We start from the raw sequence: 21,034 nt of genomic DNA, 5'->3' as shown, positions 1-21,034 counted from the left end.
CGTCGTAGTGAAGCTGGGAGTGATCAAGGACACTGAGCCAATGCCGTCAGTCACAAAATAAAGACGAAAAGTGAGATAGATTTTTTAGTTTATAATGTATGTGGGCTGCGTGGTAAGTTTCTTTTCGATTTTTTCAATTTCTTAAGAGATTATGATTGTTTTATTTTATTAGAAACATTTGTAGAGAACGGAGATCATGTTTTCTTTGAAAAGTATCTTGAAGGATATGATTATGTTTGGGATTTTGCGATAAGGGATTCAAGGTATGGAAGGCCAAAGAAGGGCCAATTAATAGCAGTTAGAAATGGGTTAAAACATAAAATAGAAAATTTAAATGGTAGAAATGTAGTTATATTATCTGATAAAAATGTGATAATTGTACCAGTTTATCTGAGTGGTGGGTCAGACGAGGAATGGGAATGGGACTACTGTGCGTTGTATGATTTTATGTCGACACTAGATAATACAGATAACATTATTCTTGCGGGAGATATGAATGGGCGAGTAGGAGAATCTCAGAATGTACCGTTAGAGTTAACGTTAAATCTCTCAAATATAATATCTCATGATCGTAACTCTAAGGATAAAATTGTTAATAGGAAGGGGAAAAAGTTAGTGAATTTCTGTGAAGAGTTTAATTTGGCTATTTTAAATGGTAGAACTATAGGTGATGAGGCGGGGGAGCTCACATTCGTAGGAAGTAGAGGGGCATCAGTTATTGATATATGCTGTGTAAGTTTGGAATGCTTGAATTTAGTAAAAAAACTGAATGTTATACCTGTAAGTTTCTCTGACCACTTGCCAATATGCGTTTGTCTATTGAGTGATTATCGTAACGATAACGAAAATAGTTTGATGCCACTTGCTCCGAAGTTATCGGTGAGTTGTCTAAATAATACTGGCTTTACGGAAAAGCTGGCTGCTAATTGTAGGAATGTCAATAATCTCCCTGACAGCATCAACGAGGCCGGTAGTATGTTGAGGCAACTCATTTACAACGCAGCTAATTTCAAAAATGTCCCTAAATCAATGAGGAATAGATTAAAAAGAACGACTGGTACGATAGAGAATGTGAGAATATGAGAGCACGCATGTTCTCATTTCTTAGATTATTCCAGAAAACTAATTCCGTTGACGTTAGAGATGACTATGTGCGAATAACAAAAGAATATAAGGCTTTATGTAAAACTAAAAAGGAATATTACTGGAAAGATTTAAAAAATAAACTTGCTACTGTTAAAGATTCTAAAATGTTTTGGGAGATAGTACGCAAACTGAAAGGAATTCAGTCGAAAAAAAATCCTAATATTAGTGCAGATGAGTGGATATATCATTTTAAACGGTTATACACACCTGAAAGATCAAGTGGACCAATAATGTATGCTGAACCACTTATCAATAGTGATGCGCTTGATAGGATAATTAGTTATGATGAGATAGATATATCCCTGAAAAGGCTTAAAAACGGAAAAGCGCCAGGAGAGGATAGGATCCCTCCTGAATTTTACAAAAAAGCACCATTAGAATTCAAGGAGTTGTTGTATGTATTTTTCAACAGAATTTATGATGAGTGTACGTCCCCTGAGTCTTTTAATAAATCAATAATATTTCCCTTACATAAAAAAGGCGACACCAAGAATCCTAATAATTATAGAGCCATATCGTTCACAAATTCCGTTTATTAAGTATTTGTAGGAATACTATTAAAAAGATTGGAATGAGAAATGATTGGTTAGAATGAGAAAAATTATCTCCGAGAATCAGGCGGGTTTTAGAGTAGGGTATTCTGCCGTAGATAACATTTTTGTCCTGCATAGTTTGATAAAAAATTTCACTACTGTACAGCGTAAAAAAATATACTGTTTTTTCATTGACTTCCAAGCTGCTTATGACTTTATAGACAGAGAAGCACTGTTCTATAGACTTCTTGAGATAGGAATCTCCAGTAAATTCGTAGGAATGATTAGAGCTTTATATAGAAACGCGTCCTCCTCTGTATGGTGTGAAAACGGGTTAACAAGGAGTATTAGATTTGAGAGCGGATTAAAACAGGGCTGCCTACTCTCTCCAATTTTGTTCTCGATTTTCACGCATGATATTGTGAATGTGTAGGTGGAGGATTGAGGGTGGGGAACTCTAAAATTAATTCCCTTCTTTATGCAGATGATTTAGTGATATTTTCCATAATATTAGGGAGTTACAAAGTATGATAAATAGGCTGCAACAGTACTGTGTTCGATGGAACTTAGTATTAAACAAAGATAAATCTAAGATTATGGTTTTTAGGAAAGGAGGTAGATTAAGTCGAAATGAAAAATGGTACTATGGTGAGGATCCCATTCAAATTGTAAATGAGTATAAATATCTAGGGGTTACGTTCACTCCCACTTTGTCCCTCAGCAAACATTTTTCAAGTAAGCTAACATCAGCAAGATACGGTATTAATAGTTTATGGCGGAAGTTTATAGGCAGCGAAGATGTACCGTTATCCACTAAATGGCAAGTTTTTGAGACAGTGAGTAGAACAACTATCACGTATGCTGGTCAGGTGTGGGGGTATCAACGTAGGGAGGATGTAGAATGTTTCAATAGATTTTTCATGAAACGAATGTTCGGGTTACCGCAGAATACGCCCAACTATATTCTATATTTAGAAAGCGGGAGGGATATTATGTGGCTACAGACCCTAAAAATGCATTTCAAATACATATTAAAAGCACTTGCATTACCTGACCATAGATACCCTAAAATATTAACAAGCTTAGTGGTACAGAGTAATAGTGGCTGGTGTAGTGAATGGAAACAATTATTTAATCAATTTAATGAGGGATGGGTGGACCCTATAACTCAGCCAGATCGGTGGGGGATGACGTGCGACAATATAATTGATAAAATTCGCCGTAATGTACTGGGAACTTGGTGGGAGAAAGCTTCAAATTCTCAGTTTCATCAAATATATTATACGTTAAGAACCGATAACGCAGTTATGAAAGATTATTTAAACGACTCAAATAAAAGAAGGATGATTAACATAATTTTCAGAGCGAGAGGGTCATTATTGCCCTTGAATTTTAGAGTAGATAGGGGGGAAAACAGCTATATTTGTTCACTATGTAATAGTCAAGAAATTGAAGATATTTATCATTTTATAGGAAAATGTAAGGTGCTATCAGAGTACCGAGTAAAATGGTTTGGAAGCTCGGTGATAACGGATGAAATGGTTCAAGAGTATTTAAATGGTAAAAACTGGAAAAGTCTAGCGGGATATGTAAATGTAACATTGAGATATAGAAAGCTCCTTGTGGATGAATTTAATTTCTAAAAATAGCTGTACTATAATAATACTTTGACCTTATGATAATTGCCTTGTTTACCTCGAACTCCCAATTCAACAGTTGGTAACAATACTAAGGAACTATTTACATTCGAAAATACTTTCTTAGCTGAGTCAGTAACAAATGTTTGATGGCTTTGATCAGCGGCGTCGTGCACGTCTACCCTGCTCATTTGTTTATTACCGGCCAATGTGTTGGTGTTTTCAACAGGCGGCTGTCTCGGCTCTAAATGGAGGAGCGAATGATGACGCAAATTACAGTGACTGCACGGCTTCCTTCTTCTACAATCTCTAATAAAGTGCCCTGCCAATAAACAGCATATACATAGTTTCCATTCTTTTACACGTTTTAATCTATCAGACGGTTTGAGATTCAAGAACACTTTACAATTTTCCAGTTCATGAGAATTATCACATTCAATACATTTCAGCTCGTCTGATTTCGATTTAACAATCATAGCTGAAGCTTTGTAATTTCCCATAGTAGATGACCCCAATAAATCAGTGGATTTGGTAGCCTCTAAAATAACAGCTTCATCATTCAAAAATATTTGGAGGTTTTTCAAATCGGATACTGTTCCATTTCTTAACAGTCTCTGCCACTTCTCTCTCAATTCTTCAGTCAGTTTTTTACGTAAGACAAACAATAACGGAATCGACCAGTCGTTAACTGAATGACCAATTGGTTTTAGTGTGGCAATATACTCAGCTAAATGAGTGATGAATTTTCGTAGCAAGTCTGGCTGCTTATTAACTGCTGGCATATCAAAAATTGCTTGCAAGTATGTCAGTCAGCTTGTAAGAGTCATTGTAGCGATTCAATAATATTTTCCATGCCTCAGCATAATGATCACTTGTCAATGGGACTACAGAAATGACTGACAGTGCATCGCCTCTCAGTACAGACTAGGGATGGGTATCGATACATTGATGTTTCGATGTTTTTCACTTATCGATGGTTTTACCTAGACATCGGCCATCCGATGTTTTTCCCAACTAAAAAGTAAAAACAATTCTAATTTTTTAATTTCATACAAGTTTTTTTTATTTTTTGTTTGAAGAGGATTATCTTGAGAGCAATAAGCAATAGTAACAGAATTACAATCATTATCTCATATTATCATATTTAGTGTAGTATTCTGTTTAGTGCCGGTTGCACAGCAGCCGGTTAAATTTTAACCGTGATTAATTCCTCGAGAACCAATCAGAGAAGCCGTCTTATCAGAAAGGCCTTCTATGATTGGTTCTCGTGGAATTAATCACGGTTAAAATTTAACCGGCTGCTGTGCAACCGGGCCTTAGTGTTTTTTGTGAATATAGATCACTCTTGTGAAAGATCTCGCATAAGTTTTGATTTCCTGCAGATTGCTATTTTTATTTTTCAATCAGGCTCTCTGTATTTTTATGTGAGACTGTTGGATACTCTTGAAGATTTACATTACTTCTGTGGCCCGTGTCAAGGTTAGATAGTTAGTTATTTAGAATTGAATAAGAGGTCGGATTCTTTGTTTCTTAGGAAGAAAGAGTTTTTTCTTACTACAATTATTTCCTCAACATGTGTCTAACACTAATTAATCTAGCTCTGGAAAAGAGGTCCTCGTATTGTAAGAAGTGCAGATATCCATATAAAAAAACTTAATCCATTTTCATTTCCTAAAAAATCTATCAGGTATTGAATGAATACGATATGAGTATCAATGATTGCTAAAATTAGCTTAGGGTGAAATTTCAAGACCGAATCCTCAAGGATATCCCGAGAGGTTTCAGACTAAACCATGAAGATGACAAATCTTGTGAACTAGAGTTGATGTATCTTTCTAGTCACAACCTGACTTCAATTATTCGAAAGACTGTTACTTGAATACCACAAGTCCAAAATTGCTGTGATTCCAGTTAGTAACTGTTGAAATATTGGAACAATAGCTCCAGATAAAATTGTAGTCACTTTAGAAGCTCTTTTTGTGCTCTACAATCTGAGATCAGGTATAGCGATCTATCTCATATTCCAGGTACACCTGACAACAATGCTCCTTGTATTGTGAAAAACACCTAATTTTCAGCTTCAAGCATCATCACCAACTACATTGTCCTCACATTGATATTTCGCACAACGACATAAGTTCTTGAGATTATGTTCTATGAGAATCACCCGTAACATACACTTCATTTCAGTATTTCCTAGTGAAGAGGCGCGCTTAAGGACACTTCAAGGATCAAAATTTCAAACACATAACTTTTGACACAATGCTCAGATTTCATCGTACTACACTTCATCCTTCTCGGTTCGTCACGGCGGTTCAAAATTATGCATAATAAGTCAAATTCGGTCGAAAAATGGAAAATTTATTGTTGAGTGTACTTAAGCCCATATTCCAATACACAGAAAATGACCAATTTCTATATTCAAAGTTGCATGTCTTGTGAAATACTTCTGATAAAATTTCCAAATCTAGTGAGAATGTGAAAATTGTCCCCCTCTACCCACTCCAATAAATAATACTTTCGATTCCAAAACAATTTGGAAGTTAAGATTTTAAAAATGGCGATTTCAGTTTTTACATTTTTTCGTAATTTTACTGTTGATCAAGAGTTTCTAAAACGAGTCTGATACATCATAGAAACTTACGATTGATTACAAATTGTAGATAAATTCATCCTCTACGAGCTCAGTTGCCAAAAATCCATCTTGAATCACTTTCCGCTATCATAGAACTGCAATACCGTTAATATGAGAACAATATCTACAATTTCCGGATTTTTTTCAACAATCAAATCTCACTTTACGAGCATATTTTTTATGAATTGTTTACAACAGATGGAATAGAAAATTCTATTGTTCATTTCAAGATCATGTAATAATTTTTATAATAAGGGGTTACCGAGATACATAGCTTTGAGTATAGAAATTGACCATTTCTTATGTATTGAATATGAATAAGTACCTACACTCAATAATAAATTTTCTATTTTTTGACCGAATTTGACTGTTGATGCATGATTTTGAACCGCCTTGGCGAGCCGAGAAGAATGAAGTGTAGTACGATGAAATCTGAGCATTGTGTCAAAAGTAAATTATAAGTGTTTGAAATTTTGATCCTTGAGGTGTCCTTAAGCGTGCCTCTACTAGGAAATACTGAAATTAAGTGCATCTAACGGATGATTCTTACCCATGAACTTATGTCATTGTGCGAAATATCAATGTGAGGACAAAGTAGATGGTGATGATGGTTGAAGCTGAAAATTAGGAGTTTTCCACAATACAAGGAGCATTGTTGTCAGGTGTACCTGGAAATCTATATGACATAGAGCGCTCTACCTGATCTCAGATTGTACAGCACAAAAATACGCCTAGAGGGATTTTGAAATATACATCTAAATAATTTACAATTATTGTAACAATCGGAAGATATTGTTGATTAAAAACTAAAATTCATCAAAATTGATTTTTTCTTCAAATTTTACTCATTTTTGAAAAATTATAACAAAATACTCATTGGAGATAGAGAGTTCCGAGTGATCTCATTTTTTTCAGAATTATATAATCTGGGAGAGATTTGGCAGAAATGGCTGAAAACTGGAAAATGAGCCGAAAATACGAGGTTTTTGGGCTATCTTGTATCTAGCACAAGGAAATCTTGCATGAAGAAATTGGTTCTGGACTTCTCTTATGTACCCAAATAATATTTATTAAAAAATCAGAACTACAATATAAATTGCAAGCACACCCCCTTTTTTATGTCTATATTGACTGGACTAATATAATCATCCATATATATTAACAGTTACACTCGGATTATCTCTTTCGAAACGGTCAATTTGATTGATGGTGGTGGGGAAAGAAATTCCATTGAAATTGTATTTTTCATTCATCCGATGATATCTCTCATTGATCCGTTGAGGATCATGCCTCTCAACTTTTTTTAGCTTTATGCTTCTATAGTAGTTATATATTACCAATCCTGGCGCACCTGTGCCAGAACCGATCCTGGCGCACCTGTGCCAGAACCGGTTCTGGCACAGGTGCGCCAGGATTGGTATTAAATAACTACTATAGAAGCATAAAGCTAATGTCTCATATAATGAAGGCTCGGGAGTGGATTATTGAGAAGAGACTAAGACAAGAGACCACAATCAGTGAGGAGCAATTTGGATTTATGCCAGGAAGAGGAACAACAGATGCAATATTTGCTCTCCGGCAGCTGGTGGAGAAGGCAAGAGAGCTAAGGTCTCAGCTGCACATGGCATTTGTTGACCTGGAAAAAGCCTATGACAGGGTGCCCAGGCAAGAGATTTGGTGAAGTATGAGAGGAAAAGTTGTGCCAGAGAAGTATGTTCGATTGGTGCAGGAGATGTACAAGGGAGCCATCACTCGAGTGAGAACCAGTGTGGGAAGGACCCAAGAGTTTCCTGTGCAAGTTGGCCTTCACCAGGGTTCTGCACTTAGCCCATATCTGTTTGATCTGCTCATGGATGTCGTGGATGCTGCAGTCAAGAGGCCAGCACCATGGTGCATGCTATTTGCAGATGACATCGTGCTCTGTGAACCTACCAAAGATCAGTTGGAAGAAAGGCTGGAAAGCTGGAGGAAGACTTTGGAGGAAAGGGGGCTGAAAATTAGCCGATCAAAAACAGAGTACATGGTATTGGGGAACAATGATGGGCTACCCTTATAGCTTGAAGGAAACCAACTCCAACCAGTTGCAAGTTTTAAGTACCTGGGGTACCTGGGATCAAGTGTACAGAGAGATAGAGGGCTTGATGTAGAAATACAGCATAGAATAAATTGTGGATGGTTGAACTGGAGAAAAATGAGTGGTGTTCTTTGTGATAAGAGAGTGAATTTTCAAATGAAGGGAAAAGTGTATAGATCAGTTGTGAGGCCAGCTATGCTGTATGGAACGGAAACATGGCCCATTTTAAAGAAACAGGAACGAAAGATGGAAGTGACTGAGATGAGAATGTTAAGATGGATGTGTGGGGTTACAAGAAGAGATAAAATAAGAATTGAATTGATCAGAGGCACTGTAAAAGTTGGACCACTGGGAAAGAAAATGCAGGAGACAAGGATGAGGTGGTTTGGGCATGTACAGCGACGGGAGGAGGATTATGTTGGACGAAGAGTGCAGGATTTGGTTTTGGATGGTGTGAGAGGACGAGGTAGACCTAGGATGAGGTGGGGAGATAGAATAGCGGCTGACTTGCGGGAGAGTGGTTAGAGGAGAGAGGAGGCATTGGATAGGGCTTTGTGGGGAGGCAGACTAAGAGGAAGGAATGCCGACCCCATTCAAATGGGATAAGGCACAGCCAAAGAAGAAGAAGATATTCCATCCAACTGAATACGCCAATAAATTCAAGTTGGCCAGGACTAACGTACTCTATAGCGCCTTAAACTTTCATCTATATTTAATTTTGATGCATGTTTTTTATTGTAAAAATGAAGAAAATTCAACTAGCGTAAAATTAATAATTTTACGACTTTCATATACACATCACTTCATATTTTGTCTTGAAATTTGATATAGTTCTGTACATAAATAATTCATCTAATCGTTATGTTCCTAGAAGAGAACATGAAATTCACTTACCATATTTGAACAGAATGCCCTTTGTAGATTTTTCACTTTGGATGTGAGCAATTTCAGTACAGTACCGGTAACGGGTTTGAACACATCGAAAAGAATGCAAATTATGAGACCAGTGGCCTGAGCTGTTACAAACTGCCGTCAAAAAAGAGCTAGGTGGCGGTAGCTCAATATCGACTTCATATCCTTCATCGCAAGCAAACTGCACTTCACTGCCAAATTGATAGCTGGTCGATCTTAGAATTGGTACAAAATGTCCGATCCTGCAAAGAATTGGATACATCAAAGTTGATCTATATTTATTTATTTATCTATTTGTGGATACAATTACGAATCATATGGATATATGATTGGGAAAGAACAAACAGGATCTAAAGTTCATGACTTTATAAAAAAGAATTGGTTAATCATTTGCAGAATGTATAATGGAATGTACTCTTATTTGAAAAATGTATAAGGTCAAAAGATATTATTACAAAACAATATTATTCCAAAAACTATATATGAGAATTTCTTCTGGGTTGGAGTTTAATTCCAGGCATCGGGTTCAAGTGCAATAAAATATAAACGTGTCAGTTCCACAATACAAATAAGATACACATGCAAACAAATTGACTATTTGTCAAAAATTTAATAAGAACTTTGAGCAAACAATTATTCAATTTTATACTTGTAATTCAGAGGAATAATTCTAATTATTATATAAATTGGAACTTAATTAGTAGGTACTGCTAACAATAATATATGGTTTTATTGTAGGTACTGTATTAATTAAACGGCATAGTGTAGGTACTTTTTTAATCGAATCTTGATTTTTTCAATGGGAAATCAACTCTGGAATCTGTTTCACAAGAATTTGAAGGAATAGTAAAGAGATGCACCCTATTATTGTTAAAAGTTACTATTGAGAGCGATTCTAGAGGATCGCTAATAATATTATTGTAAGGATGACTACTATAAGATCTAAGGCTACTAAGGTTGAACATGCATGATTAACATGATTTCATGCATGCTTATGATGCACATACACATGTTCATCAAGCGTTTTAATCATTAGCGAGGGGTTTCTAACATGAAATAAACAACCAATACCATCAAATAAAACATTAAAAGATTACAAATTATAATGATAAAAAAATGATTGAACATCAAAATAGAGCAGCGAAGAAAAAAAAATCGAATACCACATAGTTATAATAGAATAACTTTGAAAAATTTCGCTGTGCTCACAAATTTCGTTTCACTTTGATCACAGCTGTGACACAACAATGTGTATGATGACTGTATATCATGCATGATTCCCGTTATAATAGAGCGTTTGATGCCAGCCTAATGAGATCGCATGGAAATCGAACGTAATTGTCATAGATGTTGTACGAGTACGGTAAGGCCCAAGCCACACTTCATGCAGCGTTCCGATCCTTCTCATGTCAGATACTTCTGTGGGGTGGAGGGGTGGTGGTGATGGAACAGATAACATGACTGACGTGCACCATTTTAGGCCTAGGCCATTTTCATCCATGATCGGATCGGAACGCTGCATGATGATAAGTGTGGCCCGGACTTGACCAACCTCTCCGGCGTGGAGCAGTTTACTGGTGAACAAGTTGGAGCAGGACTATCCCATTGTCCATTCGCCAGACACCTTATGAGAGCGAGTCCTTCCAGCACATATCCTCGCTCACACTCGAACTCCATGTGGAACGAGGAGCTCACAACCAGCCACATATGAGCGTAATCTGGTCTGCTCAGCAATGGGCATGATTCCACTGAAATTAAATATCGATCAAACGCTGAATTTAAGAGTTACAAGCTATTGTGCATTATTTTTCACAATTATTTTTGAGAGATTATAATCCTATATATTATAACATAACTCAAAATTATCCATTTAAATGGAATTAAGGAGCGATTTCATTTCATTTTATTTCATCCATTGACCACCTATGGAAGGGGTATGTGGATTTGGCAATAGAGTTATTGTTCATTATACACATTTATTATGTGAAAGTTTACCTTTCCATACTTTCCCCATAATAAGTCCTTAACTCCTCAGCCGTATACACGCATGTCTCCAGTTGTCTCTGGACATTGAAATTAATTGTCTCTGTGGTCGGACTAGATTGTCTCTGTGGTCGCACTGATAAGCTATCGATCAAATAAGTAACAAGATTCATGCACCTGCTACTTCCTTTGGGATGAAGACCACTTGTAGAGTTGACTACTCTAAATATAATTTGAGTCTAAAAATCACTTCCCGGTAGTTCAGAACTCATCTAAAGCTAGGTCAACTCATCTCATCATCGTCCGTTCCATTAACCACGCACAAGCACATGCCTGAAGCTAATGTGGCCAACACTCTTAACAAGAAATTACAATAGAAAGCTTGAAGATAAAAATTTAAAATATCTGATTTGGATAACATACCGTACAAAATATAAAATAAATTCAAGAGAAAGTAAATAAATGCAATTTATTATACAATGAACAATAATTATAAATGTTCGAACGCTTATTAAATGTATTCTGTTGTTAACTTGAAAGAACATATATGACAGTCGAAGCTTTGTGTGAGCAAAAATGTTGAATAGAGAGTAGGCTAATATACGTTTTGTGTTTGCAATGGTAATCTTCAATTATGAAGGGGCTGTGGAGGGAGGGAGAGTGCTGGGACGGAGGAGAGTGAAAATGTTGGATGATGCCAGGGAGGAGGGAAAATACTTTATGCTGAAAAGAATCGCACAGGGAAGAAAGGAATGGAGAAGGAGGAATCATGTATGGACCTGCCCTAGGACAGAACACTGATGATGATCTTCAATAAAAGCATTATAAATCAATTAAATAAATATATCATGAAGTTCAAAATTATTATTATATTTAATTATAAACAAGATATAATATTAATATACTATGAATGAATGTTACCTTGACAGGTGGGTGAAATTTCACTCCAAGTCCCATTCTCTAAGCAGATCCTCTTTTTTGCTCCAACCAACTTGAAACCAGCAAAGCACTCGTAAGTAATCTCATCTTTGAAGAAGAACGAGTTCCCAATAATCTTCCCATGTGGAAAATATCCAGGGAAGCCACAGTAGCATTCTGTCAAATGAAAATACCAAATAGTTCAATGCAACAATAGAAGCTCGTCTTATTACGAGAACTTGTCATAACACATGAACGGAATGTGATTTCTTAAATTTGTTCTCAGTTCAATTCAATCATTTATTTATTTCATAACACAATATAATATAGAATACCGTGACAATTCAGTAAGTTCACATAATATTTTTGTCGTTAATTTATAAAATATTACGTGAATTAATAGTCGCAGTTCGTGATTGAATCCAAAATTTATCAATAATATATAAGTCTATAGTAGATTACAACTGGATGTACCGGTATGTAGGTGCATTACTCACACTTATAGATTTAAACTTATATTTACGATTTAAATCAAAGAGAAACCGTGAAATCCGAGTAGAAAATCAATAAATAATTCTATAGAAAATCAATGAAACGCTTTCTAGCTATCAAAAGTTCACATAATAATCGAACTCACTTTGACAAATGGGTGCATGTCCCTGCCAGCTTCCATCCTTCAGACATTTCCTTGAGTGATAACTGTTTTGAGTCCATTTGGCGACCACATACCCCGCGTCACATTGGTAGTGGGCCAAACTTCCGACCATGCTCTCATCATCCAGTCTCAGAGTTGAGTGTTGGGGTGCAATCAATGCACTGCAGCCTTTGCACAGTGGCGACTCATCAACCTAAATCACACAATACACATCATTAGTTGCTGAAAATCATAAACAAAATATTGAAATCGGTAAAACTGTGTCCCTATCTCACTGTTGAATCTCATTTCGTTACTTTCTTCCAATACAGAAATGATAGGAATAATGATTGATCGATAGAAGCTCAACCTAAAACTGTTCAATAGAAATTGATATTTCTCAATGGCATTGGATAAACTTCAGGTAAAAGTATTTCTCTATGGTATTGGAAAAACTTCAAGTGAGAGTACAGTCAAACATCTTCTCAAAAAATATACATGGGAATGCCTTGAGAACTGAGCTTACAAGATGTGCTTACAAGCACAGACGAGTTTTCAGACATGGATGCGGATCCTATTCTACGTGAAATATTTTAGCTGGATGGAAAGGGTTCAAGTAAATTATCAAGTTGTTCTTATGAGCAATTGACAATTAGTATTGAGCTCATTTAGTAGATTCCAGAGTTTCAATTGATTGTAATGTTGTTTGAATAGAATTGAATGTTTTTGTGAACTATTATGGAAAACTTGTTGATTCATTGTAATTGTTCACATTAGATAATGTACTCCCGTTGAAAGAATATTTCTACATAAGGCCAGTTCCACTATATTACAGTTAAATGAGCTTGAAAGTCTTCCTGGTTGTTTCTAACCCATCTTACTGTAACTGAGATCCAGAAGCGCACAAACTTAGAGCCAATTAGGCACTATGCTTAGCACGAAAAGCACTGATTTGAAGAGCGCCATAGTGTGATCATGACATATCGATGAATTAATAACTTGCCTAAAACATGTGACACAAACATAATGGTATGACCTAAGTCTATGGGGTGGAAAAATTTGCCCATTCTACAAAACATATCTGAATGATCAGCTATTTTCTCATGATTCTTCACGATTTGCTAGACTAAATCTCGAATTGTAGGTACCGTATCCATAATCCAGTTCAAAAGTTTTAAATATCTAGTAAAAAATTTTTGACAAATAAGTAACTGAAAATTTCACCTGAACATTACCGTGGAGCACGTGATACAGTTGCGACCAGGTAAGTATATTGCCGGACAAATTATGGTTGCAGTTGTGCGCATGCGCAGTGATCATGCCATCTTTCAGTTTGAAGTCCCACAAGTCGAGCCCCGCCAAGCGGCCGACAAATGCCTCTGCCGGATTGAAGCCGCCTCCCACCCGATCCTGGTCTTGACCCACTACTATTACGCCGTTACCTACAGTTATGTGTCATTAGTGCCTGTTCTTTCTAAACTTATTGAAATAATAATATATGAGCAAGTTGTTGTATTTTTGGAAGAAAATAACTTATTATCAGGAGTTCTATTCGGCTTTAGAAAAGGCAAAGCAACTGTTGATGCAGTTGAGGGTTTAGTCCATGATATTCTGCAGGCATTTGAAATTAGGTCTTATTCGCAGGTTACATTCTGTGACTTAAGCAAAGCATTTGACTGCGTCGACCATGGTGACTTGATAGAGAAACTTCATTATTACGGTTTTCGGGGAGTGTCTCTAACACTATTTGAGTCTTACCTGAAGAATAGAAAGCAGACCGTCTGCGTCAATGGAGAGTAGTCTGATGTAATTGTCCTGAAGTATGGCATACCTCAAGGAACCGTCCTGGGTCCTCTATTATTCCTTATAAATCAATGATTTGCCACACAATGTTTTGAGCAGAGCAGTATTATATGCGGATGATACTACCTTTTTGAATGTCTTTAATGATATGGCTAAGCTCTCAAATGTTGTTAATAACTCACTTGATGAAGCAGGAGCCTGGTTTAGAGCAAATGGATATCTTTTAAAAGCTAATAAGACTGAAAATGTCATATTTAGTCTGAGACCATATGATAATGAATATACTCAACAGGATATTGTAAATAATGTAAAATTTTTAGGGGTACCGGTACACATTGATCATCAACTGACCTGGGGAAAACACATTGATTATTTAAAAGCTAGGCTTTCAAGATTCATCTATCTCATTGGACGTCTGAAGCAATGTGTGACTCTACACAGTGTTAGAATGGCTTAATTTGCGTTTTTTCAGTCCCTTATTAAATACTGTCTTCTTGTATGGGGCAATTCTCCGAGGGTTGCAGAGATATTGAGGTTGCAAAAGAAAGTTGTTAGAATTATCAATGCTTCAGGTCCCTTGGATCACTGTAAGCCTATATTTATAAAATTAAATATTGAGACTGTCATCAATCTTTACATCTTTGAACTTGCTGCTTACACTTTGAAGAAATTACCAGAAACAACTCTTAATGAGCATGTCCACTCACACAGCACACGTAATAGGGGTAAAATGAATTTCCAATATTGCAGATTAAGTAAATCTCTTAATAGTCACTGTATAATGTACAAAAAGCTTTACAATAGTGTGTTGAGGTTCATTAACAAATATGATAATATGACTTTTCTCAATAAATTGGATATTTGGCTGAGTGGAAATCCTTTCTATGACATTGAGGAATTCTTTGAGCATCCAGTTATGATTATTTAGTGTCAAGTATTAGAAGTGCTGATCTGGTATAGGTGTCATATTTGTTGTTTCAATCAATTCTGTTATTCAATTCCAAATCTTATTTTAATGTTTAAATTCTATATAATTATATATATATATATATATAATGTTTTTATTCACCTCGGCTTTAGACTAAGGACTATGCTCCGTTTTCATGACTTTGTCAATACATGTATAATTGTGAACGACAATATAAACATTTGATTTGATTTGAATATAATTTTTTAAAATATACGGTATTAAAAATAAATGTTTTTTAATAGTAATAAAATATAGTTTTTTGCTGAGGGTGATGAGCAAAAGGGTGAGGATGAACTACTATGAGGATGAAATTTACTGAGGGTGATGATGGCTTGTGCGTGAGGGTAATGATTTGAAATTAGAATTCAATAATCAAATTAGTTCAATTCAACTTATACCGTACTAAGTGATAATGATCCTACAATTATTCATACATTCATCAAATACATAATTTCTCACAAAGCACAATACAGCTCAAATAAAAACAATTACAAATCTTGATCCAATTATAATGGAGTAAGAACAACATGATTTATCCAAAACTGTTATTCCAAAATTCTATGAATAGTAAGTATCATGCTACGAAAAATATATCAAGTTGTTGAGCAATACAAATTTACTTCTTTTATTTATTCATCATCATTTACAATCAACTTAAGCACAAAGAAACAGACTACAGTCCAAAACTTCTTTTCATCCCAATTTCTTTTGTGTGTACTATCAGATTACATGTCTTTAGAAGCTGAATTACTTCAAGAATAAATTTATAATTTGAACAGTATGCTGAACACATAATGTTGTAATTGCTGTATACAAGTATAATTAGGTAAAACATTTTTACAATTACGTGCTACTACCAATCCCATACCGTTCACATATTTTTTTATAATTTAGCAACTCTTATTTTTTTCTAATTTTTGTAACTGTAAAAAAACTTTATTTAGATGTTTCACTTTATAAAATACTTTTTTTATGTAAGTTGTGTTTCAAAACTCATATTGAGATTGAGTTCAAATTATACAGTAAATAATATGCTGGGTGTTTTTGGACTATATCTAGATTGAATTTTGTGGCACCTTAATAATTGAATCACTTCAACTCAGCTCATACCTACTTTGAATATTCATATTATGCCGAAAATAATATGGCTTAGGTCTACTGGAATTTTTGGACTATCTAGATTGAATTTTTGTTGCACCTTAATAATTGAATCACTTCAACTAAACTCATACTATGAATAATATGTTTTACCTGGAATATTAGAATTGTTGGACAAACCAGATCCACTTTCTTTCAAAATGCCATCCAAGTATAAATTCCAAAATCCTCCCAGTGCGGTCCAATGGACACAAACACTGTGCCAGGAACCATCGTTCACTTGAGCATCAGTCACTACTCGTCTGCCGTTCACATACAAAACCAGACTACAACATGCCACAACAACAACAACGTTTATTTAAAAAATCTTTCAATTTTGTATTTATAGATTTTTATTGAATGTGGTTTTCATTTTAGATGGAACACAAAATATCAATAATGGATCAATGAATAGATAGGATGAAGTCAAAATAAGATTCATGAAATAAATTGCAGACGATTGGACCCATACGGTAATTCTTTATTAAATTTTTATTTTGAATTCGTCATATTCTGGAAAGGGGATGATTGCACTTTTACTTCTACCATTCCCACAGCTTATTATACTTCAGGAATGCTCTTGATATCTAAGTTTTTGACAATGGTAAAAGAGACATAATCCCACCAAATTCTATAGAATAATATTGTGATGATATTGAATCATCATATGACTAGTGTTTTCTTCTTATGTTTCTGTTATCAGATGTTGAACTATTTATTCTAATTTTGAATCTGTTATGAATTCATTACTGATCAATAAAGCCTAGAATGCAGTGGTTTTTCATTACAATTTATTGATCAGTAATCCAAAATCATCAAATCAATTCATCTTATCAAATACGAGTCAATCAATTTCTATTCTCTATTTCACAATTTCTGTTCAACAACAAAATGTATAATCTTCAAATCTTTTCTGGAAACGAAAACTGAAAATTCGCGTTACGATGGACAAATTTTTGAAACCAGACAAGTTTGATGGTGATCCGAATTCTCCAACAGCTCTACAGGAATGGAACTTCTGGCTAAAGACTTTTGAGAATTTCATCGCATCTTTTGACGAAGAAGACATCGATGATGAAAGTAAGTTGCGGTTGCTTACCAACTTTCTATCTCATTCTGTTTATCAAACAATTGCCGACAAAAATTCATATACTTCGGCTATTGACGCACTAAAATCTGCATATGTAAAACCAATGAATGAAATATTCGCTAGACATAAATTGGCAACTAGAAAACAGTCTTCAGATGAGACAATTGACCAATATAACCAAGCTTTACAACAACTGAGTAAGAATTGTGGGTTTGCAGATGTTGATTCTGAAACTCATAGGAAAACATACATTCGTGATTCATTTATCCGGGGCCTCAGCTCTCATCAGATAAGACTGAGACTTTTGGAGTTTGACAAGCTAACTCTTGATGAAGCTATTGAAAAAGCACGTGCCTTGGAATCTGCCAGAAATCAATCAGCTTCTTACTCTTCTGAAATAACTCTTAATGCCACTTCAAATAATTCTTCAGAAAATTCATGTAAAGAAACAAATTGTCAGCTGTAAAAACTGGAAGCTCAAGTTTTCAAAAATGTTATTTTTGTGGTCGTCAGCGACATAAAACACGTCAGCAGTGCCCTGCACTAAATGACTCATGCGAAAAATGCCAGAAAATAGGTCATTGGAAAAATGTCTGCAAATCTGCTAAAACTTCTTCATCTTCGGCGCTTATTGCAGCCTCTACTGTTCTTGAAAATGCTACAGTACAAGCTCAGGTAAACAACATTCCTACTTCTGCTTTGATAGATACAGGAAGCTCTGAGACATTTATTTCACACTGTTTTGCTAAAAAATGTGGACTTGAAATGTACCCTACAACTGGTGCAGTGTCCATGGCTTCAACATCACTAAGAAAGAACATTTCCTTTTATTGTGTAGCTCATTTAGAATTTTCAGGTCAACATTACCCCAAAACAAAATTCAGTGTATTGCCTGATTTGTGTGCTAATGTTATTGTAGGACATGACTTACTTAATCAACACTCTGAACTTAGAGTTTCATTTGGAGGAACTAAACCCCCATTGACTATCAATTATCTGGCTCCAGCAAAGATAGAACCTCCACCACTTTTTGAGTTTTTAACTAAAGACATTAAACCTATAATTACTAAATCCCGAAAGCATTCTCTTGAAGACACTAGTTTCATGGAGAAAGAAATTGAGAAACTGCTAGCTGATGGAATTATTGAAGAAAGCAGGTCTCCCTGGAGAGCTCAAGCATTTGTAGTGAAGAACGAAAATCACAAAAAGCGAATGGTAATAGACTATTCTCAAACTATTAACCGATACACACATCTTGACGCATATCCCCTCCCTAGTCTTGAAGATATTGTTTCTAAGGTCTCAAAAAACTCTTTATTCACCACTATTGACTTGAAAAGCGCTTACCACCAGGTACCCCTACGAGAAAAAGATCGACCTTTCACTGCATTTGAGGCATGTGGCCGTTTGTATCAATTTCGAAGGCTTGCTTTTGGTCTGACAGATGGTGTACCCACTTTTCAGCGAGTCATTGATAATGTTATTAATAATGAAAAACTTGAAAAAACGTATGCATACCTGGATGATGTGACAATATGTGGTAAGAATCAGAAGGAACATGATTTGAATCTCAAAAAATTCTTAGATGCAGTACAAAAATATAATTTTACAATCAATACAGAAAAAAGCAAATATTCACTTACTTCAATAAGCTTGCTTGGCTATAAAATTGAAAATGGGACAATTTCTCCTGACCCTGAACGTCTGAAACCATTGCTCAATCTTCCACCCCCAGATAATAGAAAGGCTCTTGAGCGAACAATTGGAATGTTTGCACACTATTCCAAATGGATATCCAATTATTCAGATAAAGCTAAACGGCTTCTTACAGCAAAGACCTTTCCTTTGACTTCTGAAGCTATGGCTGACTTTAATCAACTCAAAACTGAGATTTCTAAGGCAGTAGTTAGTACAATTGACGACTTTGAACCTTTTGTGGTTGAAACAGATGCATCTGATTTTTCAATTTCAGCTGTCCTATCACAGTGTGGACGTCCAGTAGCATTCTTTTCTCAGAAGCTGAATGATAGTGAGCGTAAACATTCATCCATTGAAAAAGAGGCTTTTGCTATTGTGTGTGCTCTTAAAAAGTGGAGACATTTCTTACTTGGAAGATTCTTCAAAATTATCACTGACCAGCGCTCTGTATCATTCATGTTTGATATGACTCATCAAAATAAAATAAAAAATGAAAAAATACAACGATGGCGATTGGAGATGTCATGCTACAATTACGAAATAATTTACAGACCAGGAAAGGACAACCAAGTAGCAGATGCACTTTCCAGAGTGTGTAATGCAACTAAAACCGATAAATTACACTCCTTACACTGTGACTTGTGTCACCCTGGAGTGACCAGAATGATTCATTGGGTAAGAACTCATAATTTACCCTATTCAGTTGAGGATGTCAGAAAAATGACTTCTTCATGTCAAACATGTAATGCCATAAAACCTCAATTTTTCAAGAAATTGAAATCTACTCTCATAAAGGCGACACATCCATTTGAAAGATTAAGCGTGGACTTCAAGGGTCCTCTTCCATCAAAAACTAAAAACAAATATTTGTTGACAATAATTGATGAGTACTCTAGGTTTCCGTTTGCATACCCTTGTCCGAATATGAATTCATCAACTGTAATTCAGTGCCTTGTGAACTTGTTTACCACATTTGGTTTACCTTCTTATGTACATACTGACAATGGGACCTCTTTCAAATCCAGAGAGCTGCAGGAATTCCTTCATAATCGAGGAGTAGCCACTTCCATGTCATCACCTTATAACGCACCAGGAAATGGCCAAATCGAACGAGAAAATGGTACAATTTGGCGCACAGTGTCTCTTACATTGAAGCATAGAAATTTGGATGTATCTGATTGGGAATCTGTGCTCCCAGATTCTCTACATTCTATTCGATCCCTATTGTGCACGGCTACTAATGAGACGCCACATGATAGGATGTTCCGACACTATAGACAATCATCTAATGGTATAGCACTTCCAACCTGGCTTGCCCCTTCAAACAAAGTCCTAATGAAAGTACCTATACGAAGAAGTAAATTCGATCCATTGGTCGAGGAGGTGGATATTCTTCAAATCAACCCACAATATGCCAAGGTACGGCTTAGTGATGGAAGAGAGACAACTGTATCATTGAAAAACCTTGCCCCTCGAGGAGAAGAGAGCATTCAAGAAGATAACGATAAAAATCAAGATGATACAAATGCAGGATCAAGCCTTAGTGATCACGCAGAGCCTGAGAACAATCAAGAAAATTATCATGAAAATCAAGATGAAACAAATACAGGATTCCCCCTCAGTGATGAAGAAGAGCCTCCTGATGGCACCCTGCGAAGATCTTATAGAGAGAGCAAAATGCCTTCTTATTTGAAAGACTATTCATTGAATTCCTAAAGACGGGAAGAATGTGATGATATTGAATCATCATATGACTAGTGTTTTCTTCTTATGTTTCTGTTATCAGATGTTGAACTATTTATTCTAATTTTGAATCTGTTATGAATTCATTACTGATCAATAAAGCCTAGAATGCAGTGGTTTT

At 35.6% G+C, this 21,034-nt stretch overlaps 1 protein-coding gene across 1 annotated transcript in view; it reads right to left on the bottom strand.

The window, feature by feature from the left end:
• LOC111062473 (sushi, von Willebrand factor type A, EGF and pentraxin domain-containing protein 1-like) overlaps positions 1–21,034 on the bottom strand; it is an 85,523-nt gene that overhangs the window by 24,598 nt on the left and 39,891 nt on the right. Inside the window, exons 28-33 of the mRNA XM_039431451.1 lie at positions 16,497–16,669; positions 13,697–13,914; positions 12,476–12,686; positions 11,842–12,015; positions 10,490–10,685; positions 8,920–9,179 (exon numbers count right to left, since the gene is read on the bottom strand). Of these exons, the coding sequence (XP_039287385.1) occupies positions 8,920–9,179; positions 10,490–10,685; positions 11,842–12,015; positions 12,476–12,686; positions 13,697–13,914; positions 16,497–16,669 (1,232 nt within the window). The remainder of the gene's footprint in view (positions 1–8,919; positions 9,180–10,489; positions 10,686–11,841; positions 12,016–12,475; positions 12,687–13,696; positions 13,915–16,496; positions 16,670–21,034) is intronic.

The sequence above is a fragment of the Nilaparvata lugens genome, chromosome 6 (assembly GCF_014356525.2).
Source record: "Nilaparvata lugens isolate BPH chromosome 6, ASM1435652v1, whole genome shotgun sequence".
Taxonomy (NCBI): Eukaryota; Metazoa; Arthropoda; class Insecta; order Hemiptera; family Delphacidae; genus Nilaparvata; species Nilaparvata lugens.
This window is presented reverse-complemented; position numbering and strand designations above follow the sequence as displayed.